Source organism: Spea bombifrons, chromosome 3 (assembly GCF_027358695.1).
Source record: "Spea bombifrons isolate aSpeBom1 chromosome 3, aSpeBom1.2.pri, whole genome shotgun sequence".
In the NCBI taxonomy this organism is placed as follows: domain Eukaryota; kingdom Metazoa; phylum Chordata; class Amphibia; order Anura; family Pelobatidae; genus Spea; species Spea bombifrons.
Window position 1 is genome coordinate 3,602,925 of NC_071089.1, and position 10,868 is coordinate 3,613,792.

The 10,868-nt window shown below is 48.5% G+C and overlaps 1 protein-coding gene across 1 annotated transcript in view; it reads right to left on the reverse strand.

Annotated features, from left to right (window-relative positions):
- BABAM2 (BRISC and BRCA1 A complex member 2) overlaps positions 1-10,778 on the reverse strand; it is a 57,229-nt gene extending 46,451 nt beyond the window's left edge. The window contains exons 1-6 of the mRNA XM_053458899.1: positions 10,594-10,778; positions 8,262-8,432; positions 7,433-7,509; positions 6,079-6,173; positions 4,891-5,085; positions 4,078-4,152 (exon numbers count right to left, since the gene is read on the reverse strand). Coding sequence (XP_053314874.1) covers positions 4,078-4,152; positions 4,891-5,085; positions 6,079-6,173; positions 7,433-7,509; positions 8,262-8,425 — 606 coding nt within the window. The 5' untranslated portion in view covers positions 8,426-8,432; positions 10,594-10,778. The remainder of the gene's footprint in view (positions 1-4,077; positions 4,153-4,890; positions 5,086-6,078; positions 6,174-7,432; positions 7,510-8,261; positions 8,433-10,593) is intronic.
- Positions 10,779-10,868: the final 90 nt, after the last annotated feature.

The window sequence follows — 10,868 nt, forward strand, 5'->3', positions numbered from 1 at the left end:
ATTCCTCAACAGAACTTTATTCATTTCATCTCTAGAAGTGGTAGAGGGTAATACAGTGAGGGGATTAAACATGCGCAGGATAGACATACGGCTCCTGAATCTAAGACGAGACCAACGACTGATTAAGGTTTGAGTTACAGCAGGAGAAACGGCGACTAGACGGGGGCCGGATGGGGGCCGATCTGCTGGCTGGGGTTTTTGGGATAGCTGCAGCCTTCACAGTGACCTGCTGGGGGCGCTCTGGAGTCGGCCCAGTTTGGATGATGGTATGAACTGGGGCGACTCTAGAGCGTCCCTAGAGGTCGGTCCGGTAAGAGAATTTTCCGAGCTCTCCGGACAGGGAAACGAACTCCACGATTCCCAGAACAGAATATTAAAGCCTCTCCGGGTCCCGTTAGTTTCTGTAACTCTAAACCGTCCGAAACGATGCAACCTCCGCAGAACGCCCCCCCCCCCGGGCGCCGGAGACATCATAAAAAACGTCATTAAAACAGAATTCCACTTTCCGAGCCCTTTTATAGGAGCAAATAAGGCTGGACCACCTAGGTTACTGTAGACTGTAAGCTCTTGAGAACAGTCTGTTCTTTTTATGACTCGAGCTGAGGCTGTCCCTGTAAGGTGGTCCAACACATTTAAAACCCCTCGCTGTATTACCCTCTACCACTTCTGCTGGGAGGCTGTTCCACTTATCTACCACCCTCTCAGTAAAGTAAAACTTCCTTCCATTCCATCTCAGTCTCTGACTCTCTAGTGTTAGATTCCGGTCTCTTGTTGTAATTTTTCTCCTCCTTTGAAATAAATTCCCTCCTGTCCTTTATTAACCCCTTTATGTATTTAAATGTCTCTCTTCTGCCCCCCTCTCCCTGTCCACTCTTCTCCCTCTTTCTCTCTCTCTCTCTTCTGCCCCCCTTTTCTCCCTCTGTCTCTTCCTCTCTCCCATCTCCTCTATTTTCAGCCCCTGTCTTTCTCTCTCTCTCTCTGTCTTCTCCCCATCTCTTTTTCTCTCTCTTCTTTCCCCCCCCCAAGCCGGACATATAGAGAACCCTCAGTTTTTGGGGGGTTTTATTTTATAGTTTTCATCCTGCGAACATTCACCATCAGCGTCACCGAGGCAGAACTCTCATCCGGCCGCCAACAATCCACCCGACATCACAAACAGCCGGGCAAACAGAGGACGGCGACAATCTCGTGCCCCGGCGCCTCTGTTTGTTCCCGCAGAGCGTCGCCGCGTGTTTAATGTTACTTAGTGACACGGTGCAGGCGCAGGCGCCGCTTTATTTGCTGCTTTCCTTGGAATCTCGAGCTTCGGCCAAAAGTTCAACCCACGAACAGGTAAAAAAATCAATGCTTTCGGCTCTGTAAATAAGCCAGAGACAGACTGGTTTTCCAAGGTGATAAACGTTCACACCGGGGTAATTACTACACACCGGGGTAATTACTGCGCCCCGTACGAGGATCAGCCCCAGACATCAGCCGGCTGAGAGTTGTGCCTGACCGTTAGGACCGGCGGCGGCCCCCGCGTCCAGCGCCATACGGCTTTCTGGTGATGAAAAGGTTAAAGGGACTCTCCAGTGTCCGGTGAGCCCCCTAAACGATCAATGTATGGGAACTACTTACCTTGGGGAAAAGCTGCAGCTGCAGATCTGCAGCTTCTCAGCCACTACATATTTTGCACCACTGAGCGGCTGCATTGAAATCAATGAGAGCGCTTTCTGAGCATGCGCACGGGGGTCTGGTTAGACCGGAGCATTGGAGAATGGGGCGAATTAATAAGGGAGGATTCTACAGAAGAGGTGATTTCTTATCCCAGACAGAAAAACCCCAAAAATAAACTGCGTATGGGTAAAAAAAAAAAAAACGGTGTGCAAGCCGACCGCCTAACAAAAAACTTGCATTATTTATTATTATATACACACACACATATATATATACTGATTAAGGGCGTGGTTAAATGTGCGGGGCGGGGCTTTACAAAGATTTAATGTAATGTTATTTAGTTTATAAGCTATTTGCTGCTGTTTCTATACACATTATCGGGGCTTTTAGGACTGTAGAACCCTGCGATCCCCTCATACTCAGCAAACATTCTGACCTCCTAGAAAAGAGGGGCATCAGGGAATTAAATAGGGACTGGCCAAACTAAACAGGGACACTGGGGAGGTGTGAAATGAAAATTTGTGAAATAAGGGTGACTGGATGTGCCGTCGGCAGTCTCTCTGCTCAATAAGAATGAATCCCTCTGCCCTAAACCGGAGCAATCTGTATAAATATAACTAGAAATGGAGCTTTACAGACGGGGAAAAAAGTAGCTCCAGCACAAAACAGCCCAGGTTTAAACAGAAATTAACCAAGGGGGGGGGCGACGATTGGCCCCCACTTCCCTTTAACCCACGTGCGGTGGGAGTAGGGGGTAATTAAATGAACCAGAGAGGGGGATGGTGATATATATAGGGTGATATACGGTGTAAATGCACCCCCATTGTTTTATTTAGTTACTATTTATTCATATTTGAAAGGCCATGAATATTCTGCGCGTTTCAGGGGAGGACATGCGCGCTTCAGACGAGGACATGCGCGCTTCAGACGAGGACATGCGCGCTTCAGGCGAGGACATGCGCGCTTCAGGCGAGGACATGCGCGCTTCAGGCGAGGACATGCGCGCTTCAGGCGAGGACATGCGCGCTTCAGGCGAGGACATGCGCGTTCTATCAATTCATCTGGAACTCGCAAAATGTAACCCACGGCTCGACTTCTTAGTGAAAAGAGGCAATTGCGATCATGGCGTCCACAGCCCAGTCTGTTACCCGTCTCAGGGGCAAAACCGCTGTGTAGTGCAAGTATCATTTCCCTGAGGCCGGTGTAGAATATCACGCGTTGGCACCAAGTTATACCCGGATTGCACGAAAGTCTCTTTGGTGGTTTAAGTTTCTTAAAACTATTTAAAGAATCTGCGTTTGATTCGACTTCACCGAATCCGCTTCCTCCAGCCTCGCCGCATAAACCCCCCTCTAACCACATGAAATAAACCTTCGCATTCACCAAGTGCGACATAATATTACTTCCGTATTTATTGTCACGTTTAGCGCTTTAATATTCACTGTTATATCCCAAGCCAGGATCAGCCTCCCCGGCCATCCTCGCCCCGTCTATTCACCCCGTTATTCCTGCTGTAAAGACTCAAACCTCAATCAGTCGTTGGTCTCGTCTTAGATTCAGGAGCCGTATGTTTATCCCATGCATGTTTAATACCCTCGCTGTATAACCCTCTACCACCTCTGCTGGGAGTATGTTCCATTTATCTATGACTAGCTGGGCTGGTCAGGCATTTACTGCAGGAAGATCACATTCAAGAAATCACTTCTATTTTTTTTATGGCAACCCACAATTGAGTGAATAAACCCCACAGAAGAAAACGTAACAATCCGGTCTCTAACTATTTACCGTGTAACGCAGGAGAGCCAAATATTTAAGACGGGGAGCGTCGCACGAAGCCAGAACTAAACGGCGCTTTTCACTTGTGGAGTTTATTTAATCTTAAATCATTACTTCAGCTCTGACATCCGCTGAAGGCATTTCATGCAAATCTCCCTCCGTTTCCCATAATCCCTCAGCGCAGACGGCATCGGAATCCTCCAGTCAGCCCAAGCAGGAAGTTAGAAGTCACTTCCTGTTCTCTCCCAGATTGTTTTAGCGGACGGCGCATGAGTCTCTAGCGCTAGATTTTGTTTGGGCCACGCAGGTCCCTCCGTAACGCTATTATCACAAATATCTCGGGGCGATTTATACCCTGTGACGGGGCAGCAAGATGGCGGCTCCCGCGTACATAACGGAAAATAACATCTTCACGTCTAAACGTTAAAAAAGGTTAATCTCAAGCGTGGCTAAACCTCACTGCTGAACTCCGAATGGCGGGAATAGGATAGAAACCGCTTCTGCTCCCCAAAAGGGAGAGTTTGTGGAGAGCTGCGCTTCAGCTCCTTTACTCCACTAAACACAAGGGCCAACCCCGCTGGGCTTCTGCTGCAGGAAGAGGACGGCATCAAGAACGGTCTATAAAGAGGTGATTCGGACGTTTACCTTGAGGAGATAGATGGGGATGTTACTGAAATCCACCGGCAGCTTTAAGAGGAAGCGAGCGGAGAATTCCCCCGTCTGTAAAATCAATAAGGAAAAGGTTATTTACCCGCTATAAACACATCATGTGACACAATTACCGGGACGTCTGCTTATTCCGCCCCGTCATGCTGAGTAGCTGATTGATTTTATTGATGTATATCCCGTTAATGACAAAGCCCGTACATGCTCAAAATGCATTGTTTTCAATGGGTTTAGGGACCGCCCATTGTCCTTAAGGGGTTAAAGGCACCACCATATTCCTCATCGCTGTACAAAGGGTGATCTCGTGATGTGGGTATTACAGTCAGGGTCTCGCGTGAAACATGCCACGCGGCTCTAGGAATCCTGTCTGCAGTCGGGGGGGGGTTTAAAGATGGCTGCTCAGTACGGGGGTGGTTGGTAAAAGAATTTCACTGCATTAGCCCTCTACCACTTCCGCCTGGAGGCTGTTCCGCTTATCTGCTACCCTCTCAGTAAAATAAAGCTTTCTTACATTACAGCGGGCTGCGCATGAAATCCAGAAGCTAGTGAAAGGACAGGTCCGCGTGTTTACAGCCCAGCCTTGGGAATACCGTGTGCATACGCGCTTTATTATTTACTGCCGTCAATAAGATCAAATAGGGATCTACACACTGCGCTTAAGGCAGTCGCTTAAAGATGTGTAGGTGAAGTATGGGTGCAATTTACGGCAGGCTGGGTGTTTACCCGGTTCCCGTGCGTCTATGATGTGCGAGATCAGAATCGCCCGCAGAGAGGGTAGGGAGGTACACTTACCCAGCTGTTCTTTTTCCCAGCGTAGATCTCCATGCTCTCGCCGTACTGAGGCTCCTCCAGCAAGGTCTGGTATTCGAACATGAGACGCGAGCTTTCGCTGAGCCGGCTGCACTGGTACTGGTGGTACTGCTGGACCAGCTCCTTCACCGTCAACAGGAGGCATTCGGGGTCTGAGGGGTTCCATGCGGCCAAACTCTGAAAAGGCAAAGAAGGCATGACGGGAAAGCGAACATCACAGCCACGTCGAAAAGAGGAGCGGGGAGACCTTACCCTGTGTGTTAGAAATACATCTACCCGCCGTATGGAGGGGTTATAGTGAGAAGGTGAAACGAGGGCTTCCATAGGGGCAGACAAACTTCTGGACCCTCAAACACTATTTCTTGGTTTTTGAATCATTTATAAGCCTGCGAGCCGGGACCTCTTCACCTAAAGTGTCGCGATGTCTTAGTCGGTCATTTCTAGTTTTGTCTTTAGATCCTTTGAATGTAGGGACTGTAAGAAGCGCTGCGGGAATTGTTTGCTCTATATAAATAAATAATAATAATGCTCATGGAATAGAATGTACCCCCATGATGTGTAGATTCACACAAGTGAAGACAGTGGTAGGAGCCATACTGTATGCTCATAACATTAACACAATGCGTGTATATATATAATAAAAAATAAAAAATAAAAGGGGTTTAACAAAACGAGGAAGTCTGTTTTAGAGCAGGAATGTTACAACAAGAGAGCGTGGTAGATAAACAGAACAGCCTCCCAGCAGAAGTGGTAGAGGGTAATACAGTGGGGGTATTAAACATGCATGTGATAGGGATAGGGGAAGGGGAACCGGCCGAGGCGCGAGCGGCCTGATCATTTCTTTGCTAATGAACTTGTTGACCCTGGTGTGTGATGAACGTGTCACCGTGATGCAATCTTACCATCGTTACATCGAAATAACTGCGATTACAAACACACTTCCAAATTACACAACCCGTGACTCACCGAGACCGAAGCTAGACTGCTGATGTCATCAGCCGGTGACTCATGCCCCGTGAAGTTAACCCCTCGAGTACCTAGGTTTGGGCAAACCTATTGGGGCAAAAAGGTCCCCTAATGCGACCCCCCCCTCTGTACAGCGGACAAAGAAAGCAATACAGAACGATATACTTTGTAACGTGGTTAATCCGGGGGGTTCGGCGTACTCACGGGGAGAGCGGACGGATCCGGCAGGAATTCTGCGTCTTCTCCAAAGATAAAGTCTGGGGGCAGCTCTGGATAATTTGCGTTAAATATAATATCCCCTGGGGAAAAAGCACAGGATTAACCCCCAAATTTACCGACAAACAAGGGCATAGCGTTAGTGCTACCTCGGCTCGAGGTGAGAGGTTTGGCTATTAATCGTTTACTGACAGGGAATGCTAAACTTTGTTCAATTAAAGAGCAAACGGTTTGAAAAATACAAAAACACGAGAAAAGGAAAAAAAAAAAATGTTCAACTTCCTGGAAAACTCCATGTTTAGTAAATGTATTTCCATGTTCTCACGCTAATGACATGAGGTAGGGTGGTCACATAAACCCAACCCATCCGTGCGCTCTAAAGTTCACGGACGTCCTATCCTAATGTACACCACCGCTCAAATGTTTGGGGTCACTTATTTCTGTCCACTAAAATCAACATCAAACGGATCAGAAATCCAGCGCAGACGGGGTTAATGCTGTAAATGACTACTGTAGCTGTAAATGGCTGATTTTTACAGGTCTACAGAGGCCCTTTATCACTCCCATCACTCCTGTGTTCCAATGGCCCTTTATCACTCCCATCACTCCTGTGTTCCAATGGCCCTTTATCACTCCCATCACTCCTGTGTTCCAATGGCCCTTTATCACTCCCATCACTCCTGCGTTCCAATGGCCCTTTATCACTCCCATCACTCCTGTGTTCCAATGGCCCTTTATCACTCCCATCACTCCTGCGTTCCAATGGCCCTTTATCACTCCCATCACTCCTGTGTTCTAATGGCCCTTTATCACTCCCATCACTCCTGTGTTCCAATGGCCCTTTATCACTCCCATCACTCCTGTGTTCCAATGGCCCTTTATCACTCCCATCACTCCTGTGTTCCAATGGCACGTTGTGTTCGCTCATCCACGTCTAAGCTTAAAAGGCTAATTGTTGGTTAGATAATAATGGAGGAAGTTCGGGACAGCAATGAATTTCCAGGAGTGTCTGCCCTACCAAAACCTCTCAAACTTCAGGTATGAAGGCATCCAGGGGGACACAAAGGTCCCTAGAACAACACCCAGGGGGTCAGCTTCAGCTAAGGTCAGTGGTCATAACGCTACCATCATAAAGCTGCTGGGCTACTCATGGCAGGGAAAGGCGGAAACCTCTGCTCTTTAAGAAGGTTATGAATGCTTGTCTGCAGTTCATCAAAAGGCACCTGGATGCCCCTAAGGGGTTTTTGTATAAAACATTCTGGGAACAGAACTGTGTCAAGAAAATAACCCGCAACACACAAGCAACGGAACTTTACACCCCTGTCAGGAAGCTCACACTTACATTTCAGGGTCTCTCCGGCGTAGGGTATGTGAAGTTTAAAGCGGTCGCAGCTCGGCCCTGGGGTCAGCGACGTGCACCTGGGGGGCAAACCAAAAAGGTACAACATTGTCAAGCACTGTGTCAAATAACGAATTTTGGTTAAATGGATATATTTACTTACAAAAAAAAATAGTTTACATTAAAGCAGCAGTTGAAACGTTAAACGCGCTGCATGCCATTGGTTATTGCTGTAGTGCTTTATTTCTTGATGCCTCTTAAAACATTCCCAGGAAAGTTCTGCATCGTGCAGAGGGGAGAGAAAGCTGTGATTTTGTGTTTTCTTTCTAAAAAGAGTTTAAACTTTTATTGAAATACTACCGTTGCCTAGCAACAGAGTCCCGTCATTCCTCCAAAACCCTCCCCTATGTATTATAGGCACCTACAGCCGCTCCCAACTACCACTTCATGCCCTGGCAGGTGGTGCTTTACAGATCCCCCCCATTGAGGCAGTGATGGTCAGCGAGTGTGACTGGGCGAGGTGTCCTGTGTGATAGGTGTGATGGCTGTGTGATAGGTGTGATGGGAGCGATTAGAAGAGCTTAAAGGTAAAATGCCTTCTGTGACGTCAGATGGGCAGGCAATCCTGTGAAAGGAGGCCTCGCTGAAATACAGCAAAATACTACGTAATTTTTAAAAAGGAATAAGCTCGTTTAAGATGCATTCCATATTAGTGCATAATAGCATAAAAAAATCTAGTAATTTCGGGAGGGAAAAGTCTATGTGGAACAGCAGCTTTAATCTGATGAACGGGCGAGGGACCCACAGACGGTCCGTGCGGGTGGCCGCTTACCCCGACTTCAGGTCAGTAATCCTCAAACAGCTCGTGGAGTCCAGACCTATCTTTCCATTCCGGACCACGCTGGAGATGAACGGGGACAGCGCCGGAGAGATCCTGTTCAGGGTGACTTCTGGAGACATCCTGCTGGGTTTTTCCTCCGTTCCGAATTTGTTCATTCACAGCCTGCGTCGGGGGAAAGAAACGTTATTTAAATATAAACCAGGCCCGTTTTACTCATTTCCTGAACTCTCTCCATAATGTGGAGATGAGCTGCCTGACTTCTGGCTCAGTAAAGACCATTCATTAGAGAGGGCCAACGCGGGCCGGTTTCTCCAGCAAGAAGAGCTTAGCCGGCCCTGTGCAATGCATCATTTAATGGTCTACGAGGGCACGGGAATCGCATTGATGTAACTATACATTAGCCAGGCAATGTCTGGAACTTTGTAATGCATAATATAGTCAAGGAGCTGAAGCGCCGCGCTCCGTTTAGTGATTAAACCTCATAATCCTTGGCCTACCCCCTCCTGGATGTGCGGAAGTCATTTAGTTGCCTCTATGACCCCCGCAGGATGCCCTCCTGTTATTCAGTGGCGCTCTACGGTTTGCTTTGCCCCGATATTCTGATTAGCTGCGGCATAAAATAAACAGACCCTTTAATCCTATAAAACGTAAGACCCTGAATAACGTTAATATAACAAAACAAAACACCCCATTTAAGAACCGGCCCACGGTGGGATTTTGGGATCGGGGAAGGTTTTTATGCACACACCACGCAGACAGAGCAAAGTTATTGTGGAGGAGGATCTGTTACGATAACCTTGTTCCAGGGCCCACCACTGCCTTAAAGTGACCGTGCCAACAAGGCTCTGACACCGCCGGGGCCGTCCCTTTTACCGGCTGGCAGCGGGGATCCCGTTCCTAGCGTGGGAAAGAGATGGGAAAAGGACAACAGCTCTTGGTCTGCCTTGAAGTTTCCGCCCGGGAGAGACCTGTCTGAAGCGGTGTTGCTGTGCTCAGTGCCACGGTGTATGACTTTTGACATTAAACTGTCTCCAGCGGCCTCGCAGAGTTTTATTCCTCCTGCACAGCTGTTCTTGCTGCAGTTAATGATTGTTTGATCGTTAGCACCCGTTTAGTATAATTGTGTAATCACCCGCCTCATTTTATGCCTACAAAGCCTTGTGGGAGCGCACCTAGAAGAACCGATGCTTTGAAGACAAAGGGCGGTCCCACCAAATATCAGTTCGACTTTTTTCTTCTGTTTTGCATTTTGATAAATAAAAAAACTATAAACGTCTATTTTTGAAAGCATTCTTACTTTATATAATTTTTTCACACCTGCCTGGTTGCATTATATGCGCAGTCACATCGCAAGCTTTACACAGAACATTCATTCAATACATTTTATAAATTTCCTCTCGCTTTAATCAAAACGGTTATTTATTTAAATGCTCTTCTCGTTCTGTTCCAGGACGCCTAAACGTATGTTAGTTTAATCGCCAGCTTTAACGATGAATGATTAACCCCTTGACGACAATTTACGTGCCAGACACATCACGAAAATGCTTCCTCTTAATGACAATTGATGCGTATGGCACGTCATTGGGTTAAACAAGCGATTAGTTGGTGTTGCGGCAATGCCTCGACATTGTGGCATCCAGCAACACCTGTCCTGTATGATCGCTTCTAGGAGCGGTGGTGTTAATTATAATGAAACATTATATGCCTTTTAAATTATGGCGGCGCCTGATGGCCTAACACTGCGCGCACTCTCCAGCATCACTGCGCGCACTCTCCAGCATCACTGCGCGCACTCTCCAGCATCACTGCGCGCACTCTCCAGCATCACTGGGCACACTCTCCAGCATCACTGCGCGCACTCTCCAGCATCACTGCGCGCACTCTCCAGCATCACTGGGCACACTCTCCAGCATCACTGCGCGCACTCTCCAGCATCACTGGGCACACTCTCCAGCATCACTGCGCGCACTCTCCAGCATCACTGCGCGCACTCTCCAGCATCACTGCGCGCACTCTCCAGCATCACTGCGCGCACTCTCCAGCATCACTGCGCGCACTCTCCAGCATCACTGCGCGCACTCGCCGCACACACTGCACTCTCCAGCATCACTGCGCGCTCCAGCATCACTGCGCGCACTCGCTGCACACTCTTCTACTTCTCCCCCAGTAGCCCGGTGCACACGCTATGCCGTCGCACACTCAGCAGTGAGCGGCTCCCCCAGAGGCTTCTCGACCAGGCCTCGGCCTCCATTCATGCCCTCGCCGGTTCCTAGCTGCTGCCTACATCCAGACACTGTAACCAGGAGTAGCACCAGTAACTCACCCGCGGGGAAGCCGAGTGGGAAACAGGAAGCGCTCACACACAAGGGTCCTTCCCGCAGGACCCCACACAGGGCTGCCCTGCACACTGCCGGCACCTACACTTTTTGCCTGATCCGCACACCCTGCCACACTGCGCCACGGACACGCTCAACGGCAGGAGGGATATTTAAAAAATAAATAAATCACGCGTGTTCCTAAAGCAGGAATGCCTTTCGTGTCCGTAATCCGCGTGACAGGCCTAGTCGGACAGGCCCGACTAGTAACCAAGGCAACAGT